Raw genomic sequence first — 16172 nt, 5'->3', positions numbered from 1 at the left:
GACATTCTAATACAAGCGGTCGTCCCTGTCAAAAGCAAAGGCTCATACAGACATCGTTCTAGCCTTTCTCAGATCACACGGATGGAAGGTGAACATAGAAAAAAGTTCTCTGTCTCCGTCAACAAGAGTTCCCTTCTTGGGAACAATAATAGATTCCTTAGAAATGAGGATTTTTCTGACAGAGGTCAGAAAGTCAAAACTTCTAAGCACTTGTCAAGTTCTTCATTCTGTTCCACGTCCTTCCATAGCGCAGTGCATGGAAGTAGTAGGGTTGATGGTTGCAGCAATGGACATAGTTCCTTTTGCACGAATTCATCTAAGACCATTACAACTGTGCATGCTCAAACAGTGGAATGGGGACTATACAGACTTGTCTCCAATGATTCAAGTAGATCAGAAGACCAGAGATTAACTCCGTTGGTGGCTGACCCTGGACCATCTATCCCAGGGAATGAGCTTCCGCAGACCAGAGTGGGTCATTGTCACGACCGACGCCAGTCTAGTGGGCTGGGGCGCGGTCTGGGAATCCCTGAAAGCTCAGGGACTATGGTCTCGGGAAGAGTCTCTTCTCCCGATAAACATTCTGGAACTAAGAGCGATCTTCAATGCTCTCAGGGCTTGGCTTCAGCTAGCAAAGGCCAGATTCATAAGATTCCAATCAGACAACATGACGACCGTTGCGTATATCAATCATCAGGGGGGAACAAGGAGTTCCCTGGCGATGAAAGAAGTGACCAAAATAATTCAATGGGCGGAGGATCACTCCTGCCACCTATCTGCGATCCACATCCCAGGTGTGGAAAACTGGGAAGCGGATTATCTGAGTCGTCAGACATTCCATCCGGGGGAGTGGGAACTCCACCCGGAGATCTTTGCCCAACTAACTCAATTATGGGGCATTCCAGACATGGATCTGATGGCATCTCGTCAGAACTTCAAGGTTCCTTGCTACGGGTCCAGATCCAGGGATCCCAAGGCGACTCTAGTAGATGCACTAGTAGCACCTTGGACCTTCAACCTAGCTTATGTATTTCCACCGTTTCCTCTCATTCCCAGGCTGGTAGCCAGGATCAAACAGGAGAGGGCCTCGGTGATCTTGATAGCTCCTGCGTGGCCACGCAGGACTTGGTATGCAGACCTGGTGAATATGTCATCGGTTCCACCATGGAAGCTACCTTTGAGACAGGACCTTCTTGTTCAGGGTCCATTCGAACATCCAAATCTGGTCTCCCTCCAGCTGACGGCTTGGAGATTGAACGCTTGATTCTATCAAAGCGTGGGTTTTCAGATTCTGTGATAGATACTCTGGTTCAGGCCAGATAACCGGTAACTAGAAAGATTTACCATAAAATATGGAAAAGATATATCTGTTGGTGTGAATCCAAAGGATTCCCATGGAATAAGATAAAAATTCCTAAGATTCTCTCCTTTCTACAAGAAGGTTTGGAGAAAGGATTATCTGCAAGTTCTCTAAAGGGACAGATCTCTGCTTTATCTGTCTTACTACACAAAAGACTGGCAGCTGTGCCAGATGTTCAAGCATTTGTTCAGGCTCTGGTTAGGATCAAGCCTGTTTACAGACCTTTGACTCCTCCCTGGAGTCTAAATCTAGTTCTTTCATTTCTTCAAGGGGTTCCGTTTGAACCTTTACATTCCATAGATATTAAGTTACTATCTTGGAAAGTTTTGTTTTTGGTTGCTATTTCTTCTGCTAGAAGAGTTTGAGTTATCTGCTCTGCAGTGTTCTCCGCCCTATCTGGTGTTCCATGCAGATAAGGTGGTTTTGCGTACTAAGCCTGGTTTTCTTCCAAAGGTTGTTTCTAACAAGAATATTAACCAGGAGATAGTTGTACCTTCTTTATGTCCGAATCCAGTTTCAAAGAAGGAACGTTTGTTACACAATTTGGACGTAGTCCGTGCTCTAAAATTCTATTTAGAGGCTACAAAAGATTTCAGACAAACATCTTCTTTGTTTGTTGTCTATTCTGGTAAAAGGAGAGGTCAAAAAGCGACTTCTACCTCTCTTTCCTTTTGGCTTAAAAGCATCATCCGATTGGCTTATGAGACTGCCGGACAGCAGCCTCCTGAAAGAATCACAGCTCACTCCACTAGGGATGTGGCTTCCACATGGGCCTTTAAGAACGAGGCTTCTGTTGACCAGATATGTAAGGCAGCGACTTGGTCTTCACTGCACACTTTTGCCAAATTTTACAAATTTGATACTTTTGCTTCTTCGGAGGCTATTTTTGGGAGAAAGGTTTTGCAAGCCGTGGTGCCTTCCGTTTAGGTAACCTGATTTGCTCACTCCCTTCATCCGTGTCCTAAAGCTTTGGTATTGGTTCCCACAAGTAAGGATGACGCCGTGGACTGGACACACCAATGTTGGAGAAAACAGAATTTATGCTTACCTGATAAATTACTTTCTCCAACGGTGTGTCCGGTCCACGGCCCGCCCTGTTTTTTTAATCAGGTCTGATGAATTATTTTCTCTAACTACAGTCACCACGGTACCATATGGTTTCTCCTATATTTTTCCTCCTGTCCGTCGGTCGAATGACTGGGGTGGGCGGAGCCTAGGAGGGACTATATGGCCAGCTTTGCTGGGACTCTTTGCCATTTCCTGTTGGGGAAGAGATATTCCCACAAGTAAGGATGACGCCGTGGACCGGACACACCGTTGGAGAAAGTAATTTATCAGGTAAGCATAAATTCTGTTTTTTTGGGTTTTGCAACAGGTTCCGTTTGAGTCTCTGCATTCCGTTGTTCTTGTGCCCAGAAAATATCTCTAGTACTCTCCTTTCTTTCTTAAGACATGGAGAGTTCACGTCGTCATTCCAATTACTAGTGGGATATTCACTCCTGGCCAGCAGGAGGAGGCAAAGAGCACCACAGCAAAGCTGTTGTGTCACTTATGTTACACATAACCCCTTTCATTCTCTTTGCCTCTGTCAATGGAGGAGGTGAAGTTCGGTTTCTGAAGATATTTTTCCTTTCTGGGTACTTTTCCCTGCAAGCAATGATTTGGGTTTAGCTGTGTCCAGGTCAATCTCTTGAGTAAGAGTAGTGGTGGCTTTTAAGCAGTTAGGAAGTGGGGAGGTGGTCCTTGCTTGGTTTCCTAACACATTTGCTGCCCTAGTCATAGAAAGCCAGAGTTTGTTACTCTGTTCTTTCTTTTTTCCACAGGTCTCTGTGAGGAGTATGTGTCCTTTCTCGCCTTGTAAACTGTCGTCCTGCCTGACAGCTGGATTTGCAGGTAAGTACTTTTGTCTTCTAGGTCTTGGAGACTTGCACTTGAAGAAGATTTAGCTGCAAATTTTATTAGGGAGATGTTAATCCTTTATAAAGGATATTCATAGGCAGGGTGCAGGCACTTTAAATATGTGACTGGAGACTAAGGGGTTAATCTTTATGTTATGTGTATAATGGAAGACTTATTGTTTCTTTTATTCTGTGGCTCATGTACTGGAAAGTTTATTTCAATATGGAGTGTTGTGGGACTGATTTACAAAGTGAAAGAGAGACAAGCACTGATACCGGTCTTGCAAAAAAATAAGAAAACTGACAGTTTACAGAAACGTGCGCTTTTATTTTTGCCACACAGTTTCTTGTCGGCTAGTCATGTGACTTTCGCTCTTCCGCTTGCACACTTCTAAGCAGAGTGGCGTCTTCTCTGTTCCGACATCTCCTGTGTTTACTCGATTGGCAGGAGAATTCTTTGCCGGTCTTCAATATCGGATCTATTCCGGAGGTCAGATAGGGCACCTCACTACTGTCTGAGGTGTAGAGGTCCTGAATTTGCTATTTTGTTTGCTAGGCAATCCTGTTAATAGCGTTTGACACTCGGAGGGAATAAAGACTTTATTAAAGTGAAAGACTTTATATTTACTCATTTTATTTTACTAATATGGACATGGAACAAGAATCTTTTTCTTGTGATAAATGCTTATTATCCCTAGAGGCACAAATTGTTTTGCCTATGCAGTGTAAGGATTAATTGTTGCCCTCTGAGCCCAATGTCTCCCAGGATGATGCTGTTCAGGCAATGCCACAGCTTTCTCCTCAAACGTCCCAAGCCTCAATGGCGTCACATACAGTGCCCTGCAGTTCCTCTCAGCCTCCTGGAGGAGTTTATTTGCCATCAGATTTTGCAGCACAGATATCCTCTGCGGTATCTGCTGCATTATCTGCTTTTCCTATGTTGGGAAAACGCAAGAGGAAATCTAAACTTTTGTCAGATGGTAAGGTGTCTGTCCCTTCTGCTGCTGTAAAGGTTGACCCCCCTCATAAGTCTGATGAGGAGGATACCTCGGTAGCCTCTGAAGGTGAAATTTCAGATTCTGACAGTATTATTCATTTGTCTGATTCCGAAGAGGTAAACTTCAGATTTAAGCTTGAACACCTCCACTTACTGCTAAAAGAGGTTTTGGCTACTTTGGACGACTCCAACGCTTCTGTTGCTGTCAACCATAAGAACTCTAGTAAACTTAAAGGGCCACTGTAAGTAAATATTTTCTATGCCTGTTACTAACTAACTACCCCAAATACGCTTTTTATCAATAGCATTTCATTAACATATCTCTACCGTATATCAGAAATCTTGTCTGCAAATTTAATTGTTTTCCAAGCCCACTCCGTGGCTATCCTTTGCTCTGTACCAATCCGTTTACAATACCTAGGTTTCAAAATGGCGCTTTAAACACAAAGTTATTGGTTTAAGTATTTTGAACATGCAGTGCTGAAAATAGTGGGCAGGATAACATGACATCATCAGCGAATAAAAGATATAACTTTTAGAACGTTATGAAACTTCGTTTTGGAGAAAATATAGGTCAGTAGGTTTTAATTAATGTTTATTAACTTTAATATGTTAGTTGTTTAGCTTAAAAATTATAACAGAAAGTAATCCTTTAACAAATACTATGATGTTCCTTCCGCTGTGGAAGTATTTCCTGTTCCAGACCGTGTGTCGGAGATCATTGTACAGGAATGGGATAAACCTGGGATACCTTTCTCCACGTCTCACGTTTTTTTTTTCTTTTTTTAAATATCATTTTTATTGTTACTGGGAGGGAAGAAAAACACAAACATACATGAGATGTCTTACAATATAATACCATACAATCCATTTCAACATGTTGCTTAGTGCCACAGGTTGACAATTTGTATTTTCTTTGGCATAAAGTCTATGACATTGTAAACAGAATTGCGTTGTCCTCCGATCAGTCTGGATTTAGACAGCCTGTGTCTGTGTGATGAGGTTCATTCCAGTCATACATGCTTCCTCCCCCCCCCCCCCCCAACAAATTAAGTTTCCTTTTATTTCATTTCTATAACCTAACTAAGCTAAACCCGGTTTGTTAACACAAACCACAAATAAATAACTAAATGCCCTGGAAAGTGGCGTCTTTGTCGACCGTGGAAGCCCGGTGGTGAAAGGGGAAAAAAAAAGGGTTAGGTAAATGGAAAATGTTCTACTGTGAGTATTTGTGCCCAATATCACTATGATCCCTGTCGAAATAAGTGTTCCCAGTCCCCTATCAGTGTATCAAAATAAATGTTCCCAGTCCCCTCTGTGTATCTTCCATGAATATAACAGAATCTTTAAATGGCATTAAAATAAGTCTCTGTATTTCTAATTCAAATGTTAGGATCAGTTTACGCCTCTTACGCAGAAACCACCTGAGTGACAAGAGAATTTGAGATCATAAAAAGGTCAATACGTGATATGGAGGGCAAAGTCATCTCCCGTTTTTAAAAAGATGTTTCCTGTTGCTGACTCCATTTGAGACTCATGGCGCACAGTTCCCATAGTAGAAAGGGCTATTTCTACACTGGCTAAGAGAACCACAATTCTTATTGATGATAGCTGTTCTTTTAGAGATCCCATGGACAAAAAACTGGAGGCCTATTTAAAGAAAATGTATGTTCATGACAACCTGCAGTTTGTATTGCCACAGTAGCAAGTGCAGCATCTTATTGGTGCAATGCCCTGTCCGAACTGATTTTAGAGGATACTCGGTTGGAGGAGATCCAAGATAGGATTAAAGGGCCATTATACACTCATTTTTTCTTTGCATAAATGTTTTGTAGATGATCTATTTATATAGCCCATAAAGTTTTTTTTTTAAATAAATGTATAGTTTTGCTTATTTTTAAATAGCATTGCTCTGATTTTCAGACTCCTAACCAAGCCCCCAAGTTTTATGTGAATACCGTCAGCTACCTTCTCCAGCTTGCTCCTGTTTGTGTAAAGGGCCTTTTCATATGCAAAAGAAGGGGGAGGGGGGAGTGTCTTATTTGCCACTTGCAGTGGGCTTTCCAGCTTCCTTTTCAACAGAGCCAAACTGACAGCTTCTAAGTAAGTTTTTAAACAGTTTTATACTGGATTTTTATATCAGTATCTGTGCATCTTATTCTTTATAGTAGTGTCTATTACATGCAGTTATATGAAAATGAGTGTATACTGTCCCTTTAAGGCTCTCAAACTAGCCAATGCTTTTATCTCAGATGCTAAGATACAAGTCATTAGACTGGGAGCCAAGATGTCTGGCTTCACTGTCCTAGCCCGCAGGGCCCTGTGGCTAAAATCATGGTCAGCTGATGTTACCTCCAAGTCCAAGCTCCTATTGCTACCTTACAAGGATAAGACCCTGTTTGGTCCTGGTCTAGCGGAGATAATTTTTTGAAATTACGGGTGGAAAGGGGTCCTTTCTACCACAAGATATGAATAGACCTAAAGGACGTCAAAGTAATTTTCGCTCCTTTCGTAATTTCAAGGGTCAAAAGTTTTCCTCTCCCTTTTCCAAGCAGGAACAGTCGAAGTCTTCCTGGAATCCCAATTTGTCTTGGAACAAGGGAAAGCAATCAAAGAAGCCCTCTGCTGAGACTAAATCAGCATTAAAGGGTCTGCCCCGGTCCGAGATCGGATCAAGTGTGGAGCAGGCTTTCCTTGTTTCTTCTAGCTTGGATATGAGATATCCCAGATCCTTGGGCTGTGGACATAGTATCTCAGGGGTACAAAATATAATTTAAATATTGTCATCCCAATGGCAGATTTCTCCTCTCAAGGTTATCTGCGGATCAGATAAAGAGAGGCATTCTTAAGGTGCGTTCAGGACCTTTCCTCCCTGGGAGGGATTGTTCCAGTAAGACAGCAGGGTCTAGGATTTTATTTGAATCTGCTTGTGGTTCCAAAAAAGAGAGAACCTTTCAACCCATTTTAGACCTAAAGTGTCTCAACAAGTTTCTCAGGGTTCCGTCCTTCAAAATGGAAACCATTTGTTCCATTCTTCCTTTTGTCCATGAGGGTCAGTTCATGACGACCATAAACCTGAAGAATGCGTATCTTCATGTTCCCATACACAGGGATCATCATCAGTTTCTGAGATTTGCTTTTCTAGACAAGCATTTTCAGTTTGCTGCTCTTCCATTTGGCCTTGCCACAGCTCCCAGAATCTTCTCAAAGGTTCTGGGAGCTTTCTTGGGAGTTGACAGGTCCCAGGGAATTGCGGTGGTACCTTACCTGGACGACATATTGGTTCAGGTGCCATCTTTTCAACAAGCAAACTCTCGTACAGAAATCTTGTTGTCTTTTCTACGTTCCCACGGATGGAAAGTGAATCTGGAGAAGAGTTCTCTTGTTCCAGCTACAAGGGTGGTTTTCTTAGGGACTATCATCGATTCCCTATCTCTGAAAATTTTTCTGACGGAGGGCAGAAGATCCAATCTTCTCACTTCTTGTCTCTCTCTTTAGTCTACTGTTCGGCCATCAATGTATGGAGGTAATTGGTTTGATGGTCGCTTCCATGGACATCATTCCCTTTGCTCGATTCCATTTGAGAGCTCTGCAATTATGCATGCTCAGTCAATGGATCGGAGATCATTCGGATCTGTCTCAGAGGATAGAGCTAGACCTGTTGACAAGAGACTCTCTATTGTGGTAGATTTCTCAGGATTTCTCTGTCTTAGGGCACATGCTTCCTGGGTGATTGTGACCACGGATACCAGCTTGCTGGGCTGGGGAGCAGGCTGGGACTCGTTAAAGGCTCAGGGCCTATGGACTTGGGAGGAGTCTTCTCTCACAATAAACATCTTGGAGTTGAGAGCGATCTTCAATGCCCTGATGGCTTGGCCTCAGTTTCCCTTAGCACGGTTTATCAGGTTCTAGTCAGACAACATCTTCTCAGTGGCTTACATCAACCACCAGGGAGAAACTCGGAGTTCCTTGGCTATGAAGGAGGTGACTCGCATTCTGCCATCCACATTCCAGGAGTGGACAACTGAGAGGCGGATTTCCTGAGCAGACAGACCTTTCATCCCGGTGAGTGGGCTCTCCATCCGGAGGTGTTCTCCAGATTAACACTCGAGTGGGGGTGCCGGAGTTAGATCTGATTGCATCTTGTCAGAATGCCAAGCTTCCAAGGTATGGTTCAAGGTTAAGAGATCCGTAGGCCACCCTGATAGATGCTCTGGCAGTTCCTTGGGATTTTGGTCTAGCATATCTGTTTCCTCCGTTTGCTTTCCTTCTACGAGTCATTGTTTGCATCAAACAGGAGAGAGTGTCTTTAATTATAATAGCTCCTTCATGGCCTCGCAGGATCTGGTTTGCGGACCTAGTAAAGATGTCATCTCTTCTACCTTGGAGGTTACCTCTGAGGAAGGACCTTCTAACTCGGGGTCCTTTCCTCCATCCAAATCTCGTTTCTCTGAAGCTGACTGCTTGGATATTAAATGCTTAGTCCTAGCTAAGCATGGGTTTTCTGAGTTAGTCATTGATACTATGATTCAGGCTCGCCAGAGTTACCATAAGGTATGGCGTAAATACCTTTATTGGTGTGAATTAAAGGGCTACTCTTGGAGTAGGGTCAGGATTCCTAGCATTTTGTCTTTTCTCCAGGATGATCTGGAGAAAGGGTTGTCAGTCAGTTCTCTGAATGTTCAGATTTCTGCATTATCTATTTTTCTACATAAGCGTCTGGCGGATGTTCCAGATGTCCAATCCTTTTGTCAGGCCCTGGTTAGAATCAGGCCTGTGTTTAAATTAGCCTTAACCTAGTTCTTAGAGTTTTTCAGCAGGCTCTGTTTGAGCCAATGCATTCCATAGATATTAAGCTGTTATCTTGGAATGTTTTGTTTCTTATTGCTACTTCTGCTCGCATAGTTTCTGAACTTTCAGGTTTTACAGTGCGATTCGCCTTATCTTATTTTTCATGCGGATAAGGCGGTCCTTTGTACTTAATTGGAATTTCTCCCTAAGGTGGTTTTAGAAAGAAATATTAATCAGGAAATTGTTGTTCCCTCTCTCTGTCCTAATCCTTCCTCTCATATGGAACATTTTTTGCACAACTTGTGGTGCGAGCTCTAAAATTCTACCTACTGGCTACTAAGGATTTTCGCCAGTCTTCTGCCCTGTTTGTTTCTCTGGAAAGCGTAAGGGTCAGAAGGATACTTCTACTTCTCTTTCCCTCTGGTTGAGAAGTATGATTTGTTTTACTTATAAGACTGCTGGTCAGCAGCCTACTGAGAGACTTACAGCTCATTCCTCTAGGGCTGTCTCCTCTTCTTGGGCTTTCAAAAATGAAGCTTCTGTGGAACAGATTTGCAGGTCTGCAACTTGGTCCTCTCTGCATACTTTTTCCAAATTCTACAAATTTTATATTTTTGCTTCGGCTGAGGCTTCCTTTGGGAGAAAGGTTCTTCAAGTGGTGGTGCCTTCTGTTTAGGTCTGCCTGTCTTGTATTCCCTCCCTATTCATTCTGTGTCCTCTAGCTTGGGTATTTGTTCCCACTAGTAATTGGAATGATGTTGTGGACTCTCCATGTCTTAGGAAAGAAAAGAAAATGTATGCTTACCTGATAAATTTATTTATTTCTGGACAGGGAGAGTTCACAACCCCACCCTTTAGATTAGACAGTATTTTTTTTCTCTAAACCTCAGGCACCTCTACACCTTTGTGTTATCTTCTTTTTCCATTTCCCTTCGGCTGAATGACTGGGGGTTATGGGTAAGGGAAGTGACACTTAACAGCTTTGCTGTGGTGCTCTTTGCCTCCTCCTGCTGGCCAGGAGTGAGTATCGCACTAGTAATCGGAATGAAGTTGTGGACTCTCCATGTCCGGAATGAAAGAAATTTATCAGGTAAGCATACATTTTGGTTTTATAGATACTACATAATTGGGTTTCTCAGCCTTTACACATAGTGTTTCACCTATGTTTTCAACAACAACAAATATGGAATTCAGGGTTAAACTCCTCTTTTCATTACCTAATTTCCCCTTAGCAGCCCTCAGTATATTTTAGTACTGGGTTCACTATTTTTCCTCACAGAACAGAAAAGCTACACTTTTTAAAGTGATGGTAAATCGTAACATTTCTGAAACGCTAGGATTTACCATTGGATCAAATAAAGGGGACTTTCATTCATGAAGTATAAAATACTTCATGCTGAAAGCTCCTTTATTTGTTCCAAGCGATCGCCTTCACTGAGCTGCTAAGCCTATTTTTGCTATCTTGCAGAGAGGTGACGTTTCCACCTCTTACCCAATAGCTGTGCGGGAAATGTAGCAAACTCTACCCAGATGCTGAACCAAGAATGGGCCGTCTCCTAACCTTACATTCCCGCTTTTTCAAATAAAGATAGCAAGAGAATGAAGAAATAGTGATAATAGGAGTAAATTAGAAAGTTGCTTACAATTACATACTCTATTGGAATCGTGAAAGAAAAAATGTGGGTTTAGTATCTGTAACTTTTATGTTTTTATCAAAAAGATTAAATTCTACCTTTATTAATATTGATGAAGCTCTTTTAAATTGTTTGCACTTTTGTTAAATAAAAAATAAAAATAAAAGTTTCTGTTGTGCTATTCTGCAGATCAACACCATGTCCGAGTGTTAAACATGGAGACGAGTGGGGAGAGCCTTCAAAATGTGATAGCGGTGACAATTGTCAGTACTGCCATTCCCGCACAGAACAACAGTTCCATCCAGAGGTAGAGAGCTATTTATATTGTGACTACTCAGAGAGTTTATTTTATAGTTGAGTTCTTTTCATGACTTAAGAGCTACAAAGTATATATAGACATTAAAGAAAAAGTAATACATTAATAACCCCAAGATGTTCAAATAATATTTTTTTTTGTGTTTATTTTTACTTTGGTTTAAAGTAAGATTTATTAATTACTTAAACTGTCTTGTTTAGATTTATAAATCCACAAAATGCAATGATATGCGGCAAACTGGATACTGTCCAAGAGGACCTTTTTGTGCCTTTGCACACGTGGAACGTAAGTAGTAGAGCACTCTTGTAAAAATGTGTGTTTTATCTTGTTAAGTGTAGTCAGTCCACGGGTCATCCATTACTTATGGGATTATATCTCTTCCCTAACAGGAAGTTGCAAGAGGATCACCCAAGCAGAGCTGCTATATAGCTCCTCCCCTCACGTGTCATATCCAGTCATTCTCTTGCAACCTAACTAAAGATAGGTCGTTGTGAGAGGTCTGTGGTGTTTTTAAACTTAGTTTATTTCTTCAATCAAAAGTTTGTTATTTTAAATGGCACCGGAGTGTGCTGTTTTGTTCTCAGGCAGCATTAGAAGAAGAATCTGCCTGCGTTTTCTATGATCTTAGCAGACGTAACTAAGATCCACTGGCTGTTCTCATACATTCTGAGGAGTGAGGTAACTTCAGAAAAGCATGCAGGGCCCCCCTGCAAACGAGGTATGTGCAGTAAATTATTTTTCTGAGGAATGGAATTGACTGAGAAAATACTGCTGATACCAATGTAATGTAAGTTCAGCCTTAAATGCAGTGATAGCGACTGGTATTAGGCTGATGAGTGTGTGTACACTGAATGTATTTCTCCAACATAGGTGTGTCCGGTCCACGGCGTCATCCTTACTTGTGGGATATTCTCTTCCCCAACAGGAAATGGCAAAGAGCCCAGCAAAGCTGGTCACATGATCCCTCCTAGGCTCCGCCTACCCCAGTCATTCTCTTTGCCGTTGTACAGGCAACATCTCCACGGAGATGGCTTAGAGTTTTTTAGTGTTTAACTGTAGTTTTTATTATTCAATCAAGAGTTTGTTATTTTGAAATAGTGCTGGTATGTACTATTTACTCAGAAACAGAAAAGGGATGAAGATTTCTGTTTGTATGAGGAAAATGATTTTAGCAACCGTAACTAAAATCCATGGCTGTTCCACACAGGACTGTTGAGAGCAATTAACTTCAGTTGGGGGAACAGTGTGCAGTCTCTTGCTGCTTGAGGTATGACACATTCTAACAAGACGATGTAATGCTGGAAGCTGTCATTTTCCCTATGGGATCCGGTAAGCCATGTTTATTACGATCATAAATAAGGGCTTCACAAGGGCTTATTAAGACTGTAGACTGTTTCTGGGCTAAATCGATTCATTATTAACACATATTTAGCCTTGAGGAATCATTTTATCTGGGTATTTTGATATAATAATATCGGCAGGCACTGTATTAGACACCTTATTCTTTAGGGGCTTTCCCAAAGCTTAAGCAGAGCCTCATTTTCGCGCCGGTGTGGCGCACTTGTTTTTGAGAGGCATGGCATGCAGTCGCATGTGAGAGGAGCTCTGATACTTAGAAAAGACTTTCTGAAGGCGTCATTTGGTATCGTATTCCCCTTTGGGCTTGGTTGGGTCTCAGCAAAGCAGATACCAGGGACTGTAAAGGGGTTAAAGTTTAAAACGGCTCCGGTTCCGTTATTTTAAGGGTTAAAGCTTCCAAATTTGGTGTGCAATACTTTTAAGGCTTTAAGACACTGTGGTGAAAATTTGGTGAATTTTGAACAATTCCTTCATGTTTTTTCGCAATTGCAGTAATAAAGTGTGTTCAGTTTAAAATAAAACGTTTTTGTACTTTGTTATCAAGTTTATGCCTGTTTAACATGTCTGAACTACCAGATAGACTGTGTTCTGAATGTGGGGAAGCCAGAATTCCTATTCATTTAAATAAATGTGATTTATGTGATAATGACAATGATGCCCAAGATGATTCCTCAAGTGAGGGGAGTAAGCATGGTACTGCATCATTCCCTCCTTCGTCTACACGAGTCTTGCCCACTCAGGAGGCCCCTAGTACATCTAGCGCGCCAATACTCCTTACTATGCAACAATTAACGGCTGTAATGGATAATTCTGTCAAAAACATTTTAGCCAAAATGAACCCTTGTCAGCGTAAGCGTGGCTGCTCTGTTTTAGATACTGAAGAGCATGACGACGCTGATATTAATATCTCTGAAGGGCCCCTAACCCAGTCTGATGGGGCCAGGGAGGTTTTGTCTGAGGGAGAAATTACTGATTCAGGGAACATTTCTCAACAGGCTGAACCTGATGTGATTGCATTTAAATTTAAGTTGGAACATCTCCGCATTCTGCTTAAGGAGGTATTATCCACTCTGGATGATTGTGAAAAGTTGGTCATCCCAGAGAAACTATGTAAAATGGACAAGTTCCTAGAGGTGCCGGGGCTCCCAGAAGCTTTTCCTATACCCAAGCGGGTGGCGGACATTGTTAATAAAGAATGGGAAAGGCCCGGTATTCCTTTCGTCCCTCCCCCCATATTTAAAAAATTGTTTCCTATGGTCGACCCCAGAAAGGACTTATGGCAGACAGTCCCCAAGGTCGAGGGAGCGGTTTCCACTTTAAACAAACGCACCACTATACCCATAGAGGATAGTTGTGCTTTCAAAGATCCTATGGATAAAAAATTAGAAGGTTTGCTTAAAAAGATGTTTGTTCAGCAGGGTTACCTTCTACAACCAATTTCATGCATTGTCCCTGTCGCTACAGCCGCATGTTTCTGGTTCGATGAGCTGATAAAGACGCTCGATAGTGATTCTCCTCCTTATGAGGAGATTATGGACAGAATCAATGCTCTCAAATTGGCTAATTCTTTCACCCTAGACGCCACTTTGCAATTGGCTAGGTTAGCGGCTAAGAATTCTGGGTTTGCTATTGTGGCGCGCAGAGCGCTTTGGTTGAAATCTTGGTCGGCTGATGCGTCTTCCAAGAACAAGCTACTAAACATTCCTTTCAAGGGGAAAACGCTGTTTGGCCCTGACTTGAAAGAGATTATCTCTGATATCACTGGGGGTAAGGGCCACGCCCTTCCTCAGGATCGGCCTTTCAAGGCAAAAAATAGACCTAATTTTCGTCCCTTTCGTAAAAACGGACCAGCCCAAAGTGCTACGTCCTCTAAGCAAGAGGGTAATACTTCTCAAGCCAAGCCAGCTTGGAGACCAATGCAAGGCTGGAACAAGGGAAAGCAGGCCAAGAAACCTGCCACTGCTACCAAGACAGCATGAAATGTTGGCCCCCGATCCGGGACCGGATCTGGTGGGGGGCAGACTCTCTCTCTTCGCTCAGGCTTGGGCAAGAGATGTTCTGGATCCTTGGGCGCTAGAAATAGTCTCCCAAGGTTATCTTCTGGAATTCAAGGGACTTCCCCCAAGGGGGAGGTTCCACAGGTCTCAGTTGTCTTCAGACCACATAAAAAGACAGGCGTTCTTACATTGTGTAGAAGACCTGTTAAAAATGGGAGTGATTCATCCTGTTCCATTAAGAGAACAAGGGATGGGGTTCTACTCCAATCTGTTCATAGTTCCCAAAAAAGAGGGAACGTTCAGACCAATCTTAGATCTCAAGATCTTAAACAAGTTTCTCAAGGTTCCATCGTTCAAGATGGAAACCATTCGAACTATTCTTCCTTCCATCCAGGAAGGTCAATTCATGACCACGGTGGATTTAAAGGATGCGTATCTACATATTCCTATCCACAAGGAACATCATCGGTTCCTAAGGTTCGCATTCCTGGACAAACATTACCAGTTCGTGGCGCTTCCTTTCGGATTAGCCACTGCTCCAAGGATTTTCACAAAGGTACTAGGGTCCCTTCTAGCTGTGCTACGACCAAGGGGCGTTGCGGTAGTACCTTACTTGGACGACATTCTGATTCAAGCGTCGTCCCTTCCTCAAGCAAAGGCTCACACGGACATCGTCCTGGCCTTTCTCAGATCTCACGGATGGAAAGTGAACGTGGAAAAGAGTTCTCTATCCCCGTCAACAAGGGTTCCCTTCTTGGGAACAATTATAGACTCCTTAGAAATGAGGATTTTTCTGACAGAGGTCAGAAAAACAAAACTTCTAGACTCTTGTCGGATACTTCATTCCGTTCCTCTTCCTTCCATAGCTCAGTGCATGGAAGTGATCGGGTTGATGGTAGCGGCAATGGACATAGTTCCTTTTGCGCGCATTCATCTAAGACCATTACAACTGTGCATGCTCAGTCAGTGGAATGGGGACTATACAGACTTGTCTCCGAAGATACAAGTAAATCAGAGGACCAGAGACTCACTCCGTTGGTGGCTGTCCCTGGACAACCTGTCACAAGGGATGACATTCCGCAGACCAGAGTGGGTCATTGTCACGACCGACGCCAGTCTGATGGGCTGGGGCGCGGTCTGGGGATCCCTGAAAGCTCAGGGTCTTTGGTCTTGGGAAGAATCTCTTCTACCGATAAATATTCTGGAACTGAGAGCGATATTCAATGCTCTCAAGGCTTGGCCTCAGCTAGCGAGGACCAAGTTCATACGGTTTCAATCAGACAACATGACAACTGTTGCGTACATCAACCATCAGGGGGGAACAAGGAGTTCCCTAGCGATGGAAGAAGTGACCAAAATCATTCTATGGGCGGAGTCTCACTCCTGCCACCTGTCTGCTATCCACATCCCAGGAGTGGAAAATTGGGAAGCGGATTTTCTGAGTCGTCAGACATTGCATCCGGGGGAGTGGGAACTCCATCCGGAAATCTTTGCCCAAGTCACTCACCTGTGGGGCATTCCAGACATGGATCTGATGGCCTCTCGTCAGAACTTCAAAGTTCCTTGCTACGGGGCCAGATCCAGGGATCCCAAGGCGGCTCTAGTGGATGCACTAGTAGCACCTTGGACCTTCAAACTAGCTTATGTGTTCCCGCCATTTCCTCTCATCCCCAGGCTGGTAGCCAGGATCAATCAGGAGAGGGCGTCGGTGATCTTGATAGCTCCTGCGTGGCCACGCAGGACTTGGTATGCAGATCTGGTGAATATGTCATCGGCTCCACCTTGGAAGCTACCTTTGAGACGAGACCTTCTTGTTCAGG

General features: G+C 43.0%; 1 protein-coding gene across 6 annotated transcripts in view; it reads left to right on the top strand.

The window, feature by feature from the left end:
• The window catches only part of UNKL (unk like zinc finger), a 574440-nt gene that overhangs the window by 263964 nt on the left and 294304 nt on the right, over positions 1-16172 (top strand). For all 6 annotated transcript variants that reach the window (XM_053694592.1, XM_053694591.1, XM_053694590.1 and 3 more), the window contains 2 exons: positions 10870-10987; positions 11197-11281. In XM_053694592.1, coding sequence (XP_053550567.1) covers positions 10870-10987; positions 11197-11281 — 203 coding nt within the window. The remainder of the gene's footprint in view (positions 1-10869; positions 10988-11196; positions 11282-16172) is intronic.

The sequence above is a fragment of the Bombina bombina genome, chromosome 11, assembly GCF_027579735.1.
Source record: "Bombina bombina isolate aBomBom1 chromosome 11, aBomBom1.pri, whole genome shotgun sequence".
Lineage (NCBI taxonomy): Eukaryota > Metazoa > Chordata > Amphibia > Anura > Bombinatoridae > Bombina > Bombina bombina.
This window is presented reverse-complemented; position numbering and strand designations above follow the sequence as displayed.